General features: G+C 53.4%; 1 protein-coding gene across 2 annotated transcripts in view; it reads right to left on the bottom strand.

The window, feature by feature from the left end:
• Positions 1-23,453, bottom strand: part of OCA2 (OCA2 melanosomal transmembrane protein) — a 65,397-nt gene that overhangs the window by 7,333 nt on the left and 34,611 nt on the right. For both annotated transcript variants that reach the window (XM_016200712.2, XM_087829214.1), the window contains 4 exons: positions 13,845-13,904; positions 13,154-13,258; positions 11,862-11,955; positions 9,711-9,804 (listed from right to left, as the gene is read on the bottom strand). In XM_016200712.2, coding sequence (XP_016056198.2) covers positions 9,711-9,804; positions 11,862-11,955; positions 13,154-13,258; positions 13,845-13,904 — 353 coding nt within the window. The remainder of the gene's footprint in view (positions 1-9,710; positions 9,805-11,861; positions 11,956-13,153; positions 13,259-13,844; positions 13,905-23,453) is intronic.

Raw genomic sequence — 23,453 nt, 5'->3', positions numbered from 1 at the left:
CTGCTGAGATCTGACAACGATAATGTTATCTTTTCTCTTCAGGGGTGTTTGGGATGAGTCGCACACGGGGAGCCGGCCAAGGAGCCTGTGAAAACAGCCGTCTGCCATTTACAGAATAATTACAGATGTATCTTAGCTGGCGATTTTCCCCTGTCACGATGTTCAGGGTTTGGTTTAAAAAAAAAAAAATAGCAATTCTTCCTCCAGGGGCTGTGGTTATTACTGACGTCGCTTCTATGAGATTTTTTTAGCTGGGAAGCTTTGTTCGCAGGCCTGTATTTGTTTTTGTTTTTTTAATCTTCACCCAAGGAATGAGGATATTTTTTCCATTGATTTTTAGAGAGAGCGGAAGGGGCGGGGAAGGAGAGGAGAGAGAGGAGAGAGAGACACATCGACGGGTCGCCTCCCACACAAACCGCAATGGGGGCAGGAATCGAACCCACGACCCTCTGGTGTGCAGACCGACGCTCTAACCACTGAGCCACACCAGCCAGGGCAGGCTGTTTTAATTCCTGTGTGGGTACAATCACAGGTCACCTCACCGCCATGTCACATACTCCTCCAGGCTCCTCGGCTCATTCATTCACCCCGCGGGCTCCCGTCTTCGCCCAAACCCAGAGTTCCTCCAGATACGGGGCAAGAAACGAGACCGGCTGCAAACCATCAAGGACTAGGCCAGCCGCAGGCTGGGTGGGGGGCGAGCCCGCATCTGCCCTGCGGACAGACCCTCCCGCACCCTCCTGTGCCTGTGCCCTCTGACCCCCGTTACTCCACCGCAAAGGCCGCGGGTCCCTGCACGGATACACCTCCCGCTGGCCCACGATGGTTTCACCCCACGAAGGGAAGCCCTAGACCACGCCTGTGCAGACGGGAGTTTCATGAAACCCAGGCGGCCGGAAGGCAGAGGCGGGAAGAGCAGAGGTAACAGAATCTGCGGGTTTCCAGATCATTCTGCAGGACGCACGGGCCACAGCAAGAGGGGGCCCTGTGACGGAGCAGCCTGGCCTGCACAGAGTGTCATTCAGTCTGAAAACCAGGGACCCGCTGCCGTATGCTACAATGCTGCGGTGAACCTTGAGGACGTGATGCTGAGTGACAAGCTGGAGCGAGGCCGGGGCTCAGTGAAAGCCAGGTGTTGCTCGTATTAGAAGCATCTTCAAGTTGGAGTTAGGTAGCATTGAGCTTTAAAATGACAAAGGGAGCCCAGCCGGGCGTGGCTCAGCGGTTGAGTGTTGACCTAGGATCCAGGCGATCGGGGTTCAATTCCCAGTCAGGGCACAGGCCCGGGTTGCGGGCTCGATTCCCAGCCGGGGGTGCGCAGGAGGCAGCCGATCAATGTCTCTTTCATTATTGATGTTTCTATCTCTCCCTCTCCCTTCCTCTCTCTGAAATCAATAAAGATTTTTTTTTTTTTAAATGACAAAGGGTGATATTTAGTGTTTAAGGATCTATACGCCAAGACTTCCACAGGAGAAGACGGCCCCCTGACATCCTAAGCGTGTGGGAAATGGAAGTGGAAGTGGGATAAATTTCCCACCATGTGATTTCAGGCTCCACGGGGCCGTCCCCGACCGGGAGCTGGGAGTGATCGGGGGGCACGTTGCCACATCTCTACCATGCAGATAAAATGAACATAATCTCAAGGACACAGATAACAGCGAAACGTAGCCAAATAATTAGGAAGTGATGCATTTCAACTATTTGTCACTTTTGTTCTGATATATTTTCTTTAATGGTAAGTTTACATAATTTAATTTTTAATAATGACTGTCGGTGGCAAAGATCCTAAATGTTTAGCAACCAGCTCTCACCCACACTGGGTAAACCTACGCCACTCCCACCCCACCCCCTTTTTTTTTTTAAATCTTCACCTGAGGGTATTTTTTATTGATTTTTAGAAAGAATGGAAGGGAGGGAGACAGGGGGAGAGAGAGAGAGAAACATCGATTGCCTCCCGCGCAGGCCTGACCGGGGCTGCAGATCGAACCTGCAAACCAGGTACGTGCCCTTGATCGGAATCGAACCCGCGACCCTTCGGTGCGCAGGCAGATGCTCCAACCAGGGAGCAGCACCACCCAGGGCTGTTATGTTTAGTGCTTGAATGGGTAACATTTGGAAAAAGATTTATGTGCAGCTGGTGACCAATGTTTATCAGAATAAGAGGGGACCAGCTTCACGAAGAGAGACCGAGACAGAGCAGCTGAAGAGTGTGACCCTGGAGGGACAGAAGTGACCGACGACGGAGTGATCAGAAAACAAAGGAGCTCCAAGAAATGTCCCAAACGTCCCCTCGGGGGACCAGAGAGTCCCAGACCGGCCACCCTAGAGCCCTTCCGGACTGGCCCAGGTGTGATGGGAGTTTACTGGGGGTGGCAGCCTGGTGCGGGGACCGGAGGGCGAGATCACGCGCGGAAGTGTGTGCAGGTGCCAAGCACATTTCGGGGACAGGGCTGCAGACATCCTGCCACCAAAGGGCACGAGCAAAAGGCACCTTCGGCCACGGCTGGTGGAGCCCAGTGGTTAGAGCCTCGGCCCGCACACCAAGGGGTTGAGGGTTCGATTCCAGTCAAGGGCACAGACCTGAGTTGTAGGTTTGATCTCTGACTCATGAGTGCAGGAGGCAAACAATCGATGTGTCTCCCTCACATCCATGCTTCTCTCTCCTCCCTCCCTCCCTTCCACTCTCTCTAAAAATCAATGGAAGCCCGGCTGGCGGGGCTCAGCGGTTGAGCGTCGACCTAGGATCCAGGCGATCGGGGTTCGATTCCTGGTCAGGGCACAGGCCCGGGTTGCGGGCTCGATCAATGACTCTCTCATCATTGATGTTTCTGTCTCTCTCTCTCTCCCTCTCCTTTCCTCTCTCTGAAATCAATAAAGATATATTTTTAAAAATAAATAAATAATAAATAAATAAAAATCAATGGAAAAAATATCCTCAGGTAAGGATTAATTTTTAAAAAAAGGGAAATCTCACCTTTCGCAACAGCGGGGATGGACACAGAGCGTAACGTGAAATAAGCCAGCCAGAGAGAAACAAACACCATAGGGTTTCACTGATATGTGGAATCTAATGAACAAAATAAATGATCACACAAAACAGAAACGAAACAGGCTCATAGGTACCGAGAACAGACTGACAGCTGTCAGGGAGAGGGTGGCGGGAAGGGTGAAAAAGGGAACAAGATTAAGCAAAAAAACAAAACCAAAAAAAACTCATAGACACAAACAACAGCACTGCGATTGCCAGAGGGAAGGGGGGAGTGGGGCAGATAGAGGGGGGCACGGGGGGATCGAGGGTGACGGAAGGGGACCCGACTCGTACCGTGGACAGATGCTGTATCACAGAACCGGACGCCTGAAACCTGTATCATTTTATTAACCAGTGTCACCCCAATAAATTCAGTAAAATTTAAAGAGGATAAGGCTGCAGCCTTAAGGAATCCCTCCTAGAAGCTGCCTCCCCGAGAAGAAGCCAGAAGCCAGATGGGCCCTGAGACAAAGAGCAGACCAGCTGCGCGCGGGGCGGATCTGCATCACAATCGGACCGCGAGAAAACCAAACAGGGTTTTTCATTAACCGAGAGCCTCTTAATAAGCCGCGTTGAACAACATGATTATTTCTCAGTCCCCGGCAAGTGGAAGCCGCGGTCCCCGCAGTTGTCAGGGAAACACTCCGGGCGACGACACCCTGGGCACCTGCAGGGAGGGACCCAGCGGAGCGGGAGGTGAGGGGCCCCCGGGGCTGGGCGACGACATTCACTCGGCGCTCAACACGCATTGAGCACCTACTGCGTGCGGGCGCAGGCCCGCCCTGGGGCTCTACAGGGAGCACCTGGGCTCCCTGTTCTGGGCGTTTCTCCGCAGCTGGGGGACAGAGATGACGGACGACGCAGGTGCTGTGAGGTGGGAGCCAAAAAGGGAACACAGCCCGGGAAGGGGCAGGGCTGCGAGGGGGCTGGTGTCCTGGCCTCGGTGATAAGAGGCCACACTGTGAGCAGAGACCTGGGGAAAGGCAGGCGCCACCTGCCTGATGCTGGACAAGAGTCTCACAGAGCCCGGCCGGCGTGGCTCAGCGGTTGGGCCTCGACCTAGGATCCAGGAGATCGGGGTTCGATTCCCGGTCAGGGCACATGCTTGGGGATGCAGGCTTGATCCCCAGTCCGGGGCCTGCAGAAGGCAGCCTATCGATGACTCTCTCATCATTGATGTTTCTGTCCCTCTCCTTCCTCTCTCTGAAATCAATAAAGATATATTTTTAAAAAAATAAAAAAGAGTCTCACAGAAAGGAAGCAGCAGGGACAAGGACCCTGGGGCAGCAGTGGGCTCAGAATATTCCAAAAGCAGCCCTGGCTGGGTGTCTAAGTGGTTAGAGCATCAACAACCTGACACACCGAGGTTGTGGGTTCGATCTCTGGTCAGGGCACACACAAGAAGCAGCCAATAAATGCGTAACTAAGTGTAACAACTCGATCTCTCTCTCTCTCTCTCTCTCACACACACACACATACAACACCAAAAGTATTTAAAAAACGGGAGAGGGAGAGGGAGAGAGAGACAGAAACATCGATGGGCTGCCTCCTGCACGGCCCCTACTGGAGATCCAGCCCAAAACCCAAATGTGTGCTCTGACCGGGAACCAAACCGGCAACCTTTTGGTGACCAGGACAACACCCAACGAACTGAGCACCCCCGGCGGGGCTGAGCTTGCATTCTAACAAGATGCTCAGACATTAAACTACTCACTGCACAGATGGTTTTTTAGACCCGTTGTCAAGGCCAGGAAGCAGCACCTGGCAGGGAAGTCCTGCCCGGGAGGTGTGGTCAGGACTGGGAGGAGTTAGCCAGCTGTGTGTGAGAGCCCAGAGGACTGCCTGGGGGAGGCGGCGCACCGGCAAGGTCAGTGGAGGGGGTTCCTCCTGGGACCAGAGCTCCAGGAGGCGGGGCGCAGGGCACCTGAGGACTTGCCCCTCCACGCTGGGCTAGAACAGGTTACCGGGTCAGACGTGGTACTTAATCCAACGCAAAGCAGCTTTTAAAATTGTCATTTTGAAAATAGTGTGAACACAGTGAGTGGCGGGAGTGGAAGGGAGGGAGGGAAGGAGGAAGGGGGTGAGAGAGAGGAGATAAAACATCGATGTGAGAGACACACATCAATTGGTTGCCTCTCGCATGCTCCCCGACTGGGGCTGGAGATTGAACCTGCAACCCAGGTACATGCCCTTGACCGGGAATTGAACCTGTGACCCTTCGGTGGGCCGGCCGACACTACCCACTGGGCCGCTAGGGCCCCTCGGCCCTCTTTCTGCCTCCAATGAACCTCCTCTCAGCCATGCAGGCCCTTCTCTGTACCCCGACTCCCCAGGCTTCCTTACTTGCTTGGGGAGACTCCCTCTCTGGATAAAGCTGGATCTCACTGCTGGGCCATTTCATTTGCTTTGGGAACAACGCGCCCTCCCCACCCTGGGGTCTGTGGCTTCCCATGTCGATAGAACTGTTGTAACTCAAAAAGTTATCGACTTCTGAAGCTTAGGATACTCAGCTCTATTGATTTATTTTTTTCAATTTAAAAGTCAATCAAGAAAAGAAAATGGCTTTGTGTTGTCTGAGTCTTAGAGGTGCTGTGACAAAGGCTCGTCTCCCTCTGTAGGGGACGGGACGGCCGCGTCTGCGGTTGACGGTGCGCGTGTCACTTTAGCAAGAGGATGGAGTTGCTTTGTCGTTAGGCCCGTGGGCCTGTTTCCTCGCCTGCAAATGAAGCTACTAAGACCTGGCCACCCAGGTGAGCAAATTCGAAAGGGCCCCAGATGAGAGCCTGCCCCATGCTGACCTTGTGGCCAGAGGGTCTGGTGGTAATTAAATAGGACCAGGGTCACTTTAGTCTTATTTCAAATCACTTTATAAAAATAATCTCACCCGACCGGGCGTGGCTCAGCGGTTAAGTGTCGACCTGGGATCCAGGCGATCGGGGTTCGATTCCCGGTCAGGTCACAGGCCTGGGTTGTGGGCTGGGCAGCCGATCAATGATTCTCTCATCATTGATGTTTCTGTCTCTCTCTCCCTCTCCTTTCCTCTCTCTGAAATCAATAAAGATATATTTTTTAAAATAAATAAATAAAAATCATCTCCAGTCTGATGCCCCGGCCAGTGTGGCTCAGGGGTTGGAGCATCGGCTCGGGCATGGAAGGGGCGTAGTTTGATTCCTGGTCAAGGGCAGGTGCCTGGGAGGCAGGTTCAATCTCGGCCCTGGTCAGGACGTGGGCGGGAGGCAACCACCTGATGTGTCTCTCTCACATCCGTGTTTCTCTCTCTCTCCCCCTCCCTCTCCCTCTCTCTAAAAGAAAAAAAATCAATGGAAAAAATATCCTCCGGTGAAGATTAACAACAACAAAAATGACCGCAAGCAAGGCCCATGAACTGAAAAAAAATAAACAGCTTAGATGTGCAGACCATCCGCAGCAGACGAATTGCTCGGCCCTCGGCCTATTCTTCACCGTTACCGTCTTAGGTACCAGGCACCGCGGGGATCAACTAACTGCCTCCCGGGGTACCTCAGGATGCGCCGTGACGCCGGCAAGCGAGGGCCTGTGGGGCGGGGTCCCGGTTCTGGCGCAGGCAGCACAGAGGGAAACGCCTGCTGCGCTTGGAGAGGCGCCGGCTCCCGCCCTCTCCCGGAAAGTACGCGACGTCTCTGAACAAGGTCTCGAGTGGTCCGTCCCTGATACTTCATAAATTATTGTTTTTAAAACACAAAACCCCTTCCACAGGCATGCCTTCCAGACCCGCCGCCGCATGGGAGAAGCACAGGTTTCTGTGTATTTGTCTTGCGTTAGAGCTTATGCTCACTCGTGACGTGGAGATTTATTTTATCCAAGGTGAGCAAGACTAATTAGCTCATTTTCAGGGAACGCGTTTCCTTCGCCGAGGCATTAATTCAGACAGGACTCGCGCAGACAAGACGGAAATTCAGCTGACAATGTGTGGTTGCAATTTCTGTCTTATATAAGCACACACAGGTGCACACATGAGCATGCATGCACACATACATGCATACATGTGGGACACATGTGCATGCACTCACAGGTATACATATGTGCACACCAAATCATAATATACTTCACACATGTACCTGCACACTCACACACCCATGCATGTGATTGCACACATGCGAGTCATATGTATGTGTGCATTTATAGTCACGTGCACCGTGTGTGTGTACACACATGTGCAGAGATGCACACAGGCTCACGTGCATGCATATACTCACCTGTACATGCACACACATACACAGCGCTCATACAGGCACACTCACAAATGCACATATGTAAGCTCATATGTTTACATGGACATGCACCTACATACACTCATGCACACCACACACATGCACACACATGCACATATGCACAGGCCCCACACCCAGCTCACGCTCACTTACCACACGCACACACACACACACACACACACATGCACACTTGCAGTTCAGTGTCTCCTTGTCTACATTTTAATAAAAACTGTTTGCATCTTTGGAAGTCCTGTGGATCTGACAACTTAACTCTCTGCTATAGCGTGAAAGTAGCCATAGGCTACAAAGTGATTAAAAATTTCTGTTAACAAATACATTTGTATCCTCTGCTATGGGGGGGGGGGGGGAAACGTAAGAAAACAGGACATTATGGTCAGTGGTCATTTCTCGGGGGGGAAATCATGAATTACATTTATATTTTATCTTTTACATATTTTCTTTTGAAAGCAGATTTATATAGTCAGCCAAAGGGCCATTTAAAAACTAAAGCAGGAAGTCAATATTTTGCACTGCACATCACAGGCAGAAGTGTTATAGGAGACAGGTAAAAGTCAGTGTCGTCCATCATAAGTGCTAAGTAAGAACGTGTGCAAATAAGGGCCCCACGACCGTCAGATGACTATTTCATGAGAAACGGCTCTGATTTCTGAGCAGCAGGAACCTGGTGGGACGAGTGGCCAGAGCCAGAAGCAGAGATGGAACCGAACAGAAATTACACATCGCTCTTGACCGTGAACTATGGAGACGCTTTCCCTCCATCCGAGAACAGCTGTGCGGTTCCTCAGGCCAGCAGCTCACGAGCTTCTAAAGAGACGGCTGGTGGTCGTGCGCACACTTTCTGAGGCCACCAAGTTATGAACTATTGCCCCGGCTCTCCCCCCGAAACTGCTCACCCCGTCTCATGGGCTGCAGAGAAACGCACGGCCTACACATCGCCCACTGGGCTTGAACCCGGGCCTGGGCCTCACCGAGAGGCGAGGAGGCCACCTCTCCAGCCGAGGAGATGTCCTGGTTATTAACCCAAAGAGCCCAACCACTGCTGCTAAATGGCCTGCAGGGTCCCTCGCCTGGAGCCCAGCCTACGGCTGCCAGCAGGTGGGGGGTTCACTGTACCACAGACAAAACCGGGGTCCTTGGAACGACAGCCTTCCAGCTCTGCGGGAATCGGGGACCTGGCTGAATGAGGGAGCCCTGGGATGAGGGGCCAAGTCTGTCTGCAGTTCGCGACCCGCCCCGAGCACTGGTCTCTGACCCCGAGGATATTCTCCATTGATTTTTAGAGAGAGCGGAAGGGAGGGGGAGAGAGAGAAACATGAATATGAGAGAGACACATCGACTCGTTGCCTCCCGCACCGAAGCCGGGGACCAGGGATGGAACTTGCAACCCAGGTACGTGCCCTTGACTGGGAACCGAACCCGCAACCCTTCTTCGGTGCAGCGGCCGATGCTCTAACCACTGAGCCACACAGGCCAGGGCGCCCTCCCTCCCATCTTAGCTATGCTCTGGGGTGGGACCCTCAATGACTCTGGAGCAAAGACGGGACAAAGGCAGAGTGCCGTAGGTCACCTGCGCCTGTGACATGTGCCGGAAGGAACGCTGTTGTCATCAGGAGAATTCTTAAGTGACAAGATTATTTCCTTTAAACTCAGCACAGACAGAACCCAAACGGGAAGAAGCTGGTCCCGTGTTCGGGTCTGGATCCTGTCCCTTAGCATCAGGCCGACTGTGAGCCCGAAGTCCCACTGAGAGGGGCACGGTCCTTGTCCCCGCAGCTCAGTGTCCCTCCCACACCCACGTCTCAGCAAAGCTGCCGGCATCCCTCTCGCTCGTGAACAGACAGGGCGGTTCAGTGAGTCTGCAAAGCCAGGTTCTAGGATACTCGGGGCCCAAAGTCTGTCCTCACCTGGGTGTGGCTCCAGGTTCTGTCCCCAAGCCCGGCCCAGGCGAGCAGAGCCCTGCAGAGGCCTGAGCGGGCCTGCGGCCTGTGTGGGTGCCGTGGTTCCCTCGGCCAGAGCTGGTGTGACAGATCTTTAGCGAACCCCACTCCTGGGAGCCCCCAGCCCCGCAGTCCTCCTGAGAGGAGCCCGGGCTGACCTGGGTCTGCAGCATCCGCGGGCACTTTCGAATGGGGCCCTTGCACCGGGAGAGGGACATCAGACACGCATTATGCACCCTCGTCACGGACAATCAAGGTGCAATCCCAGTGGGATTTCCGAGAGAACTGCGATATGAAACCCCCAGCATGCCCTGGGAGCACCCAAGTCGCCCTCTGCGCCCCGAGGCCGCTCCCAGCGGTCCGTCCTTAATGCTTCTTCCTCGGTGCCAACCTCAGCTGCACCGAGACGCACTGCCCCTTCTAACTTACCCTTGGGGACTCTAAACAGCAAGTTCAAGCAGGTTTGGAAAGTACCTGAAAAACTCCATGAAGGAGAAGCCGTATCCGTGCTGCTCGGCGATCCCAGCGCAGACGACGTTGGCCGAGGCCCCGATCAGCGTCCCGTTCCCTGCAACCGAGATTCACTCGTAAAACCAAGGCCGTTCATCGCGGTGCAGGCTTCTGCCCGCTTTTGTTCCGGAACATTCGGAGAGGAAGGCCAACCACAACGGACGGACAGGTGGAAGAGCCCTGGGCGCGAGTCCCGGGAGCTGGCCGGGGCTGAGGTGGGACACGGGGGATATCACTCATTCAGGGGGTCACCAGGCAGGTAACACCCCCCTGGGACGGGGGTCGCCCTGGGTTATCTGCATGGACCCAACAGAATCTCATGGACCCTTAAATGCAGAGAACTTTCCCCACCCAGAGCAGAAGAGAAGCCTCAGGGAGAAGGCGACAGGTCCGCGGGGGTGGGTTCCAGGGACAGGCTGGGGGGGCAGAGAGACCCCAGGGAATCAGAGACCCCCAGAGGGGAGTTGGAGGGATCCCAGAGAATCGGAGAGGGCCCAGGAGAGATATGGGGAGGCAGGGAGGCAGATGAAGGGGGTCCCGAGCAGATGGGGGTGTACAAGTTCCACGGCAGTGGTGGCCCCCAGCAGCCTCCCCTGGGTGCTGTCACCCCGATGTGTCCTTTGAGACCCAGCCCCACAGCCGCCCCCGGAGCTTCTGATGCCTCCCCTCCAGTCTCCGCCTGGTGCCACCTGAGCACGCCGGGCGTGGGGCCTTGAGAACGCCCGCCTGTTATCATCTGAGCTTGGGCGACTGTCCCCGTTCATGCGCAACAGCGGGTGACAACAGGCGCTCGGGGAGGCCGCCTGAACATGGTCCCGCCCAGAGGTCACGGCCCCAGCGCCCTGAACTCTGCTTCCCCCGCTGACGAGAAGGCGGGGTGAGCATAGGCCGGCGTGTCAACAGCTCTGTCCTTGGGTCCCCGGTGGCTGAACGGGGCGGATGCGCTGCCTCCAGAAATCGCGGCGACCCCCCCGAAGCACAAAATCCCCCTCTGCGGACAGGGAGATGACCTCGGCAGGAAGGTGGCAGGAAGGTGTCGGTGTCGTAGCCAGAGGTCAATCCAAGAGCAAAGAGCCGGATGATCCGGGCAGGCCCGGAGGGACCAACAACCACCTGAACCGCATCTGGCGTCTTTTTCTGGGATTTTTCACCACCTCTCGTGTTCCGAGCGGTGACCGGCCCCTAAGCATGAGGACCTAGGGGCCCCCAAGGACCAGGACAGGCGGGGGCAGCCCTGCGGTGATCCCCAGACCTCGGTGCCTCCTGACACCCCCTCTGATCCACTCTTCAGGTTCTCCAACACCCTCACCCTCAAAGATATCTCTTTCCTTCTTACTCTCAGGTTAATATCTCCACGTCTCAGGCCAGTGGCATCATTTGTGTTGTTACGACTGACCCCAGGATATTTTTCCACTGATATTTTGGGGGGGGGGGGGTCTGAGACACATCGATCGGCCGCCTCCCTATTGCCCCGGGCATCCAGCGGCAGCGTCACCTGCCCTTGGCCGGGAAGGGACCTGCGACCCCTCCGCCGCCGCGCCAACCACTGGGCGCCCCCGGGCGCCGCGTCAGCATTTCACCCCAACTTCTCACGGAGGGAAGAGAGCCTGCGGCCGAGGGCCGCTCCTGGTTCCACGTTTCTGAACACGAGCCCTGTGGGCACCGCTGAAGCGCGGGAGCCGCGTGGCCCGGGGGTGGGGGGGAGAATCGCTGCCTATGAGGCTGAGTCACAGCCGTCCTCAGGCCGGGGCTCAGGATGTCGGGGGGCCCTGCAGAGACCGGGAGACAGGCGCACGGAGGGGCTGGGGGGCTTCAGAGCTGCTCCAGCCAAAGCTGGAGGCGGGCTTCTGTTCTGGAAGCCATCCGGGCTCTCGGGCGGCCCTGACGTCACACTCACAGCGCAGCGATGACGTCACGTGCACCGTGTGACAATGACGTCACGCTCAGCGCAGCGATGACACTACGCAGTGTGGCAATGGCGTCACACTCAGCACAGCTATGACCACGCTGACGTCATACTCAGCGCAGCTATGACCGCGCTGACGTCACACTCAGCGTGCAGAGATGACGTCACGCTCTCCGCGCAGCGATGACGTCACGCCCCGCAGCCCTTACCTCCCAGGCAGGCGCCCAGGGCCAGCGCGTACATGAGCGGCGGCGCCGGCAGGCTGACCTCGGGGTCCTGGCTCAGGGTCAGCAGCACGGGGACCTGCGGAGGGAAAGGACACCGACGTCACACCGATGTCACACCGACGTCACACCGACGTCACCCCAGAAGCCCGGGGGGCCGCCGCGCCGGGACTGTCGCCAGCACCCAAGGCGCCTGCCCAGCGCCCGACGGGAGGGAGCCCAGGATGGCCCCCGGGAGCCCAGCGCGGCCTGGGGCCCAAAGGGCCTTGGGGGGCGCCCAGCACCCACGCGGGGAGCTGGGCCCGTGGGAAGCCCCACCAGGGTGTCCCTCAGGTCCCACGCTCCGTCCTTAAACCGAAGGGGTCTGTCCGTTGCCCCTGAGCCGGGTGATGTCAGAGGTCACCGTGGAGAGGGGCTGGTCAGCCCCGAGGGGGCCTCTCACACGCGCCCCCACTCCGGCCAGGTCGGCAGCACACAGACCAGCCAGGGTCCGGTCTGTGTCCAGCACCCGAGCCACCGGCTGGACAGCGCCCTCCGCTTTCCCAGGGAACAGGGGAGGAAGGCCTTCACCCCGCCTGTCTCTGGGTGTCCTCCAGTTTTCGCTAAAAGCAAAATGAAGCTCTGGCCGGTGTGGCTCAGTGGTTACAGCGCCACCCCCATGCCGAAGGGTCACGGGTTCGAGTCCCTGCCCGGCTGGAGTGAGCCCAGGAGGCAGCCGATCAATGTGTCTCTCTCACATCGATGTTTCTCTCCCTCCCTCCCTTCCACTCTCTAAAAAAATCAATGGGGGCCCAGCCAGGCGTGGCTCAGCAGTTGAGCGTCAACCTGGGATCCAGGGATCGGGGTTCGATTCCCAGTCAGGGCACATAGCCAGGTTGCAGGCTGCAGCCGATCAATGACTCTCTCATCATTGATGTTTCTCTCTCTCTCCCTCTTCTTTCCTTTCTCTGAAATCAATAAAGATATATTTTTAAAAAATAAATAAAAATCAATGGGGAAAAACATCCTCAGGTGAGTATTAACAAAAATAAAAAATAAAAGCAAAATGAAAAGACTGCCTCGCCCATGAGAGCAGCAGCTGTCGGTGGGGCCGACCAGGACGCGTGGCCACAGGCCCTGGGCCCCCAGCCAGCCGCCGGGCTCTGCAGTCGCCCGCTGGGCCTGGGGTGCGGCCAGGGGACAGGGCTCCACGCGGCCTCCTCTGGCACCAAGGGTGAGCCCAGACTGAGTCCGGGCCGAGCGCCGGGCCCTCGGGCCGGAGGAGGTGGGCAGCTCACCATGGTAGCCGTGAAGGGAATGTTGTCGATCAGGGAAGACGCGATGGCCGAGACCCAGACCACCAGGACGATGGCAGCTGCGAGGCGCCGGTCCTCTGGGACCATCTGGGGGGAGACAATAGCGGTGTTGGGTGTCACAGCCGCATGTCAATCACGCGCGCTCGGGATCTGACGCCAGGACACGGGACGCTGGGGGGTCCTGCAGGGCTGGCTGTCCCTCCTCTGACCCCAGGTGTGCGCACTGGGCCAGCCCGGGCTGTCCCCACCCTGCCAGGAGCCTGACCAGGCTCCGCAGGTCACGGAGGGGAGCATGTCCCAGCCACGCCCAAGGCCACCAGCGGTGGGTGGGGGAGTAGGCGCCCGTTCCTGGTGGCTCACACGGTGACACTGTCACCCTGGTCACACACACCCCGGGGCCGGGACCTCTCACAGTCACTCACTGAGACTGTATCTCGACTGCTCTCTCTCTCAGAAGGGTTTCAACCGAAGGCTAAGAGCAAAATTACAGGCTCCGTAATTATATATGTTTTTGAAAAAGTCTCCCTTCATCTCTAGGCTGCCCAGGATAAAACAGGTCCCCGGCTGCGCTTTTTTACATAATTAGCGGGACCTATTCTTCCCAGGATTTTCTTTCTTTACAAAATCAAAGGAACCGTGGCTGGAGCCCATTACATTGCCACACGGGCTGTACCTTTATTAGCAGAGTGGTCTGTTCGCCGACGTATTCTATCAAGTGCAGGTGCGCCAGCGCCTGGAAGAAATGGACGCAGGTGAGAACCCGTTTAAACTGAGAATATCTGCACACTCTGTGTCTTCAGCCCTGGCCGGTGTGGCTCAATGGTCGAGTGTGGTCCTGTGCACCAGGAGGTCACAGTTCGATTCCCGGTCAGGGCACAGGCCCCGGTTGTGGGCTCGATCAATGACTTTCTCATCATTGATGTTTCTATCTCTCTCTCTCCCTCTCCTTTCCTCTCTCTGAAATCAATAAAGATATATTTTTAAAAAATAAAATATAAATAAAAATAAAAGCTACAGAGCCTTGGCCAGTGTGGCGCAGTCGGTTGAGTGCCGGCCCGTCCACAGAGAGGCCACCAGTTCCATTCCTTGCCAGGCCACGTGCCCGGGTTTCGGGCTTGATGCCCAGTAGGGGGCGTGCAGGAGGCAGGTGGTAGATGTTTCACTCTCACATCGATGTTTCTCTCTCTCTCTCTAAAATCAATAAAAACATATATTTTTCAAAGCTATGGAGCCACAACAGGAAACTCGTCAGCAGCATTCTAACAACTTTGTGCGGCGACAGGGGGTCACTAGACTTCCTGTGGGGGTCACATCGCAAGGTATGTAAATGTCAGGTCACTATGCTGCACACCTGAGAGTAACAAAATACTGTATATCAAGTATAATAAATAGTATTTTTTAAAAGGGAATGCAATTTAAATCAAATAGATAAATAAATGAAGAAAAGCTGGGGAGCCCAATGTGGGTCTTCAGTCACAATCTGCTATTATATCAACTAAATAACACGGATAAGTCTACTTAGAGCTGGGTTTCTCAGTCCCAACACTTGATGTTTTGTAATTTTTTTAAATTTTTTTTTCCAGTTACAGTGGACATTGAATATTATATGAGTTTCCGGTGTACAGCACAGTGGTCAGACATTTATATACCTTAGGAAGTGATCCCCCGGTAAGTGTAGCTCCCACCTGGCACCCGGGTCATTCTTTGCTGGGGGCTGTCCTGTGTGTTGTGGGATGTTTAGCAGCATCTAAAGGACGTGCCTGCAGCAGTGGGACAGCCAAAAATGTCCCCAGACAGTGCCAGTGTCACCTGGGGCACAAGCTCCCCCCTCCGTTAAAAATCACTCATTTAGTGTAATCCAAATTTTACTAAGAGTTTAAATTTGCAAAGAAAATGAAATGCAGCCACAGCCTTTATTTTGATATATGCTAATTATCGAAGAGAAAGTCGGAGGTCTAAACCAGGTTAAAATTTTCTGCTACCTATCAAATAGTTATGGGCACAGCTTTTTTTAATTGACTTTTAGAGGGAGAGAGAGAATCACTGATGTGACAGAGGAACATCGATTGGGCACCTCCCGCACGTGCCCCGACAAGGGATCGAACTCACGACCCTCCAGTGCTTGGGAAGATGCTCCAACCAACTGAGCCACACCGGTCAGGGCTTGTCCAGCATTTTAGTTGTAATCAGAGGGAGGGTTGGGCTTTCATAGGCCCACAGAAAACCTGAAGCTCAACATCCTTTCTTATTATGACACCCAATTAGAGTGTCCTCGGCTCACTTCTAGATCTAAATCGATGAAACGTGCTACTTTTCTTGTGCCAAACTGACCTCTGCACCCTGAAATCACCACCAGGGACCCGGGCCGGGCATAGGTCTGGCCTTGTCGTCCCCCCCCCGGAGCCCTCTATGGGGTAAGAGGCCAGCGTGAGTCACACAGAAATTCTCGATGAAGAGAGAAAAATGCAGGTCAGCCTGACTCCTGTCACCACTCAAAGGAAATGCTTAGAGGTCTCCGTGACCCGCAGTTGTCCCGAGGAGGCAGCTCAGGATGTCGGTTCCAAAGGTCAAGCAGAAAGTGAAGGGGCTCGCTGGGCCCTGCCATCAGCTGGCCTCCGCTCCCCTTTTCCGGGCTGGTCTCCCCCTTTTCGCGATATCCTCTCTGATTTTCAAATCGTCTCCGTTAAAACTCAACCCGGGCAAAGTACTCTGATTATGAAAACCTCTGCCACGGACCGAGAGTCCTCACGCGTTTAGCAGCTGAGACACTCGACTCTTCACAAACACTGGAATTCATTATAATCGGAATCACTTCCATTGAACTTGAATTGCTGCCCCATTATCTTCGGAGGCTGTCAGAGCCAGTTAGAAAAACACTGTCAAAGCTGATAAAGAACTTGTTACGAGTCTTTTTTGCTACAAACATTTAAATAGAAAAACTGTCTGTGTGTCCACTTTTCCCAGAACGTGTCTATCTGCCCAGTGACTTCACTGCAATCCTGTCTGCAAGGCGGCTTCCTGAGAGGCTCCGCTACAGGAGCAGCACGTAGATGCCCCTCCCGCTCACGTGCCCTGGGCTGTGTGGCTCAGTGGTTGGAGCGTGGCTGGCACACGGAAGGGCCACGGATTCCACCACCAGCCCCAGTGGAGGCACATGGGGGAGGCAACCAATCGACGTGTCTCTCTCATATTGATGTTTCTATCTCTCTCTCTCTGCCTTCCTCCCACTGTCTCTGAAAACCAATGGAAAAAATATCCTCAGGTGACGATTAACCAAAAAAATTGGGCCTCACATTCACGTGCCTGCAGCAAAGCTACCCGACCACTCCTGTCTTCTAAAAATAAGTTTCCTCTTGTGTTGGTCCCTGACATCCATTTAAAGGCATCTGTAATTTAGACGCTTCTCCAAAGAGGACACACAGATGGCCAAGGGACAAATGAAAAGATGCTCAGTGTCACTAATCATCAGAGATGCAAATTAAAACCACAATGAGATATCACCTCACATCTGTCAGAAAGGCTCCATCAATAAGGCCACACATGACACGTGCTGGGGAGGGTGTGGAGAAAGGGGACCCTGGTGCCCTGCTGGTGGGAATGCAGCCTGGTGCAGCCACTGTGGAAAACAGTGTGGAGGTTCCTCAAAAAATTAAAAATGAAACTGCCATTTGACTCAGCAATCCCACTTCTGGGTATATATCTGAAAAAATCCAAAACACTAATCAGAAAGAATATATGCACCCCTATGTTCATAGCAGCATTATATACAATGGCCAAGATAAAGGAGCAAATCAAGTGTCCATGATAGACGGGTGGATAAAGAAGCTGTGGTACATCCATACAGTGGAATATTACTAGGCCATAAAAAAGAATGCAATCTTCCTGTTTGCAACAGCATGGATGGACCTGGAGGGTATTGTGCTCAGTGAAATTAGTCAAAGACAAAGACAAATACCGTATGATTTCACTTATATGTAGGATCTAAAGAGCAAAATAAATGAATATACAAAACAGAAACAGGCTCATAGATACAGAGAACCAGAGAGCAAACTGATGGTGACCAGAGGGGCGGAGGTTTGGGCGACTGGGTGAAAAAGGGACAGGGATTGGGAAGTACAGATTGGTAGTCACAGAATAGTCACGGCATAGGGGATATAGCCAATAATATTGTAATAATATGTATGGTGCCACACAGATACTTGAAATATCAGGGGGTCATTTTGTCAAGTATATGATTGTCTAACCACTGCGCTGTACACCTGAAACTAACACAGAATAATATTGAATGTAAAGTGTAATTGAAAAATAGAATTAGCCCATGTGGTGCGGCTCAGTGGTTGAGCATCGACCTAGGATCCAGGAGATCGCGGTTCGATTCCAGGTCAGGGCACAGGCCCGGGCTGTGGGCTCAACTCCCAGCAGGGGGCGAGCAGGAGGCAGCCGATCAGTGACTCTCACCATTGACGTTTCTCTCTCTCCCTCTCCCTTCCTCTCTCTGAAACCAATAAAGACATATTTTAAAAAATGAATTTAATTTAATAAATAAAGGCATCTATAATTTAAAAGCTAATTTGATTTTTACATTCCATGGAGAAGAAACATAGAAGTAACTTGAAGCACTGTAGAAAAACACCAAACTGAAGGGATGAAATAAAACTTATTTTTTGAGCGCTTTTCACCGAGACAGTGCTGGGCTTTCTTGTGTTTTCATTTGCTTTGTTTTATTTGTAAGGCAAGTGGAACGAGCCCCGGGTGGTTTCGACCCTGTGGCCCAACAGGTGGGTGGCCCCCCGCGGGCAGAGCACACTCGGGCAGTTGTGTTTTCCATCAGCACACCTCAAAATCGCTTTTCCAGGGAATGAAGGTCCTTTTTTAAAAAAAAAAAAAAAAATCCTCCAGGAACCAGGGACACGCCGGGAGGAGCTGAAGTGTCTGGGTTCAGGACGAGAGCTGGGGGTCATCGGCTTTCTCCCAGACAGAAGAGCTGGCAGGGGCCAGTGTCCCTTTGCTGAGCCCCCCGCACCCAGCTGGCAGGCGCAGGCGGCCACCAACTCTGACTCGCCCCACCCGGTGATTCCCTGAGACCCCGCGACACCCACACCTCAGGGACGCCCCAGCATGAGGCCATGTAGCAGGGACACCCCTGGTGGCTTCTCAACATCAGACAGCAAGGAAAGGGAACAAAGGGACGCGGCCCTGAGAGCCCTGCGGGTCACCAGCGCCCCCTGGTGGCTGTTGTCGGCTGAAGCCAATTCCAGCCGGCGGGACAGAGTCTGCACACCTGGGGCGCTGGCCGCCCTGGGCTGCCCTGAGGTTGACCACACAGCAGACTATTCCATGAACCCCAGCCTTCAGCAATCAGCCCGCCTGTCACCGCTGGTGCTGAGGACCACACCGCGGCCACCCTGTGAGTGAACCGCCACGGGAGCCAGGGCCTGCCGCCACCAAGCCCACAATCCCTTCTCTGGCCCCATGGAGCTCCCTCTCCCACTTCTTGCTTAAGGGTTCCAGGGTTCAGGGGTCCCCCCACACCTCTGCACACATCCCCTTACGCTCGTATCCTGAGTATAAAAGGCTGGCTCAGAAAGTGTCCACTGGGAGACTGAAGGAAGGTTTCAGTAATTTCCACCCCACCCGCTCAGTAAATGCACCTGGTAGCCCTGAAAGAGACCCCCTGAGAAATCCACGTTCCCCAAGGGCCACCCCCCCACACAGCCCCTGCCCCATCCCACCCCCACCACACTCCAGCCCGCATCCCTAATCTGCCCCCTGCCACCCCCCCACCTCTACCCCACCCCCACTCTGCCTCATCCGCACCCCCCCCCCCCCCCGCCCCCTGCAGCCCCAGGGTATGGAAGCCTCAGATCCTGATAGAAACTCTGGAAAAAGCTATTTGCACCCGCATTGCCCTGGGCCACTGTCTCCTGCTCAGCAATTAATTTTTAATATTTGGAGAACATTTCTTATATATATAAGAAGGTGTCTTCTCCTTCTAGAAGGATTTTAAATTAATATTTCATTTCGCAGTATCTGGAAACCGCTTCTCATCCCGCCCCCTTAGAATAACAGGCAGCTCAGAAATCCTGCCGTGTGCGGGAAATTGGTGTCGGGTTTTAAAAGATGAATGCGCATTGCTGGCTACGTGGCGTGAAAACCTCACATTGAACACGATGCCTTCGGATACGCTTAAGCTCTCGTGTTCCCCTTTATCCTGCTTCTGGGGGAATCAAAGTCGCCTCTGCGGGACACCCTCCCCCCGAGGGACACTCCTTCAATCCTGGCTCACTCCTTCCGTTTCCCCAACTTCCTGGGCCCCTAAGAGGACCATGAGCATGGACCAGGCCCGCCAGGCAGAGGGCCTGTGCTCCAGGTTGGGCGTCTTTCAGGGAGCAGCCAGGAGGGGGGTCCCCTGCCATCATGGGGTGCAAAATCCTTCCAGAAGGAGGCGCTTCAGATGCACTTGAAAGGTGAGGCACCACCGATGCTGAGTGCAGGGTTCACCCACGACCCTGACACTGGGCGGCTTCAGGGGGCTGCACTACGGGGTCTGGTGGGGGAGGCCGGGTAGGGTGCCCAGGCTGCGCATGGTAGGGTTCCAAGAGGGCCAGCCGGTAGGCTCAAGGCGGGAAGGTGTCTCCCTGGTCATCAAGGCAGGACGTGGGAGCCTCAGGTCCCTTCTACTGCCAAGGGTCCGCCCCCCAGACGCCCGCTGAAGCAGAATTGCAAAGTCACAGGGACATGGTGGGACTCAGGCCCAGGTCCTCCTCTCTCAGCCCCTCCTCTCTGTGCACTGGGCTGGGGTAAGACACGGGGACACTGCCCGGATCTCTGCACACTGGCCTGCGCCGCCCCAGCTCCACGTTTGTTGATTGACTGACAGTGGGTCCCTTAGAGAAACTGACCAGGGGAGTTGCTGAGGACAGAGGGCACTGATAGAGCTGCCTGGCTCCCAGGTTTCCTCGCCAAAAGGTAAGAAAAGCATAAACTACACAAAATCATGCCATCCACATAATGGAAGGCAGGGGACCCCCAAAGTGCAAAGTATCTATAAATTTTAAAAGAACATAGCACTGAACCCCAGCCCCCTAGCCCCCTCCATTCCCCCACAGAGGCTAACCCAAGTGAGGTCAGAGATGGGCCAGCCAAGGCCGCGGGAGAGCAGGGCCCTGAGAAGCGGCTGTGTAGGCGGGTTGGGGTCGCCAGGGCCCGGTGATGGGGGCGATGGGCCCAGAGACTGATGGGGGCTCCCGGGAACGCCCAGCTTCCGGGGAAGAAAAGGGCACAGAGTTGGAGGGGGTTCCTTTAGGCAACCGAGCGTCAAGGTGGGGTCCTGCCAGTCAAAGGTACCTGAATGTCCCTCTGCCACCAGAAGAGGCACCATTCAACAGGAATTGTGTGTGTGTGTGTGTGTGTGTTTTCAAGGCAAACCCAATAGCATTAAATTTACAAGAGAAAAGAGCAGTCACGCATACAGAGCCGGGCAAGAAAACATTCAGAATTGACATTTCACACATCAACTGAGGAAGACGCCCATCCACGGAGCAGAAGAGAACTTCAACCTGAATTAGACGCGCCCCAGCAGGCTTTGAAAACACAACATCCTCCAAAAATCGGAGAGAGAACACACGAATGGACAAATAACAGGGGGGAACAGAGAGAGAGAGAGAGAGCTCGTCAAACGTAGGAACAAACCTTTTAGGAATCCAAAGATCTCTCAGAAGTGAGGGGGGAAATTACAAGGTGCCCAAGGCGCTGTAAATGCAAAGGAAGTCGGGGGCACTGAGTCAAAGCATCAGAGAAACCAAGGGAATAAAGAGAAAGAAAGAGAGCCCGGCGGCGTGGCTCAGGGGCTGAGCGTGGGCCGTGAACCAGGAGGTCGCGGTTCGATCCCCGGTCAGGGCACGTGCCCGGGGTGCAGGCTCCTTGATCCCCAGCAGGGGGCGAGCAGGAGGCGGCCGATCAATGACTCTCATCATTGATGTTTCTCTCTCTCTCCCTCTCCCTGCCTCTCTCTGAAATCAATAAAGACAGAATAAAAGAGGGGGAAGGAAAAGCAGTGAAAGTGGAAGGCAGGAAACAAAGACTAGTATTTGCTTCCTGGAGCCTGTAAGTAAGAAAAGCAACAGTGGAATCGGCTAACATCCCTGCCTCTTGGTCAGATGTTTCGGTTCTGCTCATGACCGGTACCTCGAAAGTGATATTGGATTGAGTGCTACTGGATAAAAGAGAAAACGGAATAATCTTCAAAAGCGAAAGTGGGAGCTCATCAAATTATCTTAAAGGCGCGTTGGGGGAGGCGCTTCGGTGCCTGCGAGCCTCCTGGTGGTGCCCACGGGCCTGACGTTCCCACAGCGCTTTCCCCGGGCAGGCAGCCATGGTCTCTCTGATGGAAAAAGATTTTGTAGGAAAACACGAGATTGAGGGAAACATGTAAAAACTGCTCTGAGAAACTTGTGAAAAAATAGAGAAAACAAGAGCCAAAGCTAATAGCACCTGACTTTCCTTGGATCTCAGGTTGTCTTGTGATTTCAAAATCAATGACCGGTTGATTGGCTCTTGTATTTCTCTGTTCACTCACCTGCAATTTCAAATGCTGGTACATCCAAAATGCTGTTAACTGCAGTTTATTTTAGGAAAACAAAGTTACGCGTGGAAAAACCTTTATTACAGCAAGTAAAATACAAATCGGTGGTAAGTATTGTGAGAAATAATTGCTGCCTGCTTTCCGAATGAGAAATTGACTTCCAAGAAATGCTTTAAATGTTAAAAGAATTAAAAGCATAAACAAAGGCATATGGAAAAAAACACGTAAGTACAAAAAATTAGATGTCAGCGCAGGACCACTTTGATGGGACCACTAATGTGTTTTAGTTATATTTTCATTTAAATTTAACGTTACTTTTACCATATAATACATTCTTATGGGTTAAAAAAAAAACAGTTTTGAGACATTGAAACTTGCAGCCTTTCTGCACCCAACGCCTCCCCCACAAAGAATCATTCTTAGTCCCCAATGGATCCGCATCATATTTCTGCTCCCAGGAGAAACTCTGAGGTGCCCTAAGTGGACTAACAGCAGGCCAGAGGCGGAAGGAAGAGACAAGAAGGGGTAGTCGGTCAACGCTGCTCACATTCCTGACGTGTGCTGGACTTTGAATTAACTTCCAGGCGGCGATTCCCGAATTATCTGAAGAGCACAGCCATGCTCCACAGGCTCATGCCCACAACCAACAGAAAGGAGCGAATGCATCTTCCTGCGGGCTCTGCACCGAGCCCAGAACTAACCCCTAGCGTTTCAGCACAATCCCTATCGAAATACCAATGACGCGCTTCACAGAACCAGGACAAATAATTCCAAAATTCATATGCAACCACAAAAAAGCTCGACTAGCTACAGCAACCTTGAGAAAGAAAAACAAAACTGGAAATATCACACTACCTGATATCAAACTACGTACAAGGTTATAGAAATCAAAACAGTATGGCACTGGCATAAAAGCAGACACATAGATCAATGGAGCAAAGGAGGCAAGAACATACACTGGGGTAAAGACAGTCTGTTCAATAAATGGTGCTGGGAAAATTGGACAGATACATTCAAAAAATGAAACTAGACCATCTTCCTACACCACGCACAAGAATAAACTCAAAACGGATTAAAGACTTACATGTAAGTTGAGAAGCCATAAAACTCCTAGAAGAAACATAGGCAGTAAAATCACGGACATTTCCCAATATTTTTTCTGATCTATCTCCTCGGGCAAGGGAAACAAAAGGAAAAATAAACAAGTGGGCCTACATCAAAAAAGTTTTTACACAGCAAAGAAAACCATCAATGAAAGAAAAAAACCTACCAATTAAAATAAGATGTTCACCAATGATACCTGGTAAGGGGTTAATATCCAAAATATATAAAAAACTCATAGGACTTAACGCCTTCCTCCCAAAAAAAACACAAAATCCTATTTAAAAATGGGCAAAAGACCTGAACAGACACTTCTCCAAAGAGGACACATAGATGGACAAGACATATAAGAAGATGCTCAAGGTCACTAATCATCAGAGATGCAAATTTAAACCACAATGAGATTTCACCGCACACCTGTCAGAGTGGCTGCATCAACAAATCAACACACAAGTGTTGCGGAGGGTGTGGGGAAAGGAGACTCTCGGGCACTGGTGAGAATGGAGCCTGGTGCAGCCACCATGGAAAACAGTATGGAGGGTCCACAGAAAATAAAAAGAGACCTTATGACCCAGCAATTCCAGTTCTGGGTATTTA

The sequence above is a fragment of the Miniopterus natalensis genome, chromosome 22 (assembly GCF_054644295.1).
Source record: "Miniopterus natalensis isolate mMinNat1 chromosome 22, mMinNat1.hap1, whole genome shotgun sequence".
NCBI lineage: Eukaryota > Metazoa > Chordata > Mammalia > Chiroptera > Miniopteridae > Miniopterus > Miniopterus natalensis.
This window is presented reverse-complemented; position numbering and strand designations above follow the sequence as displayed.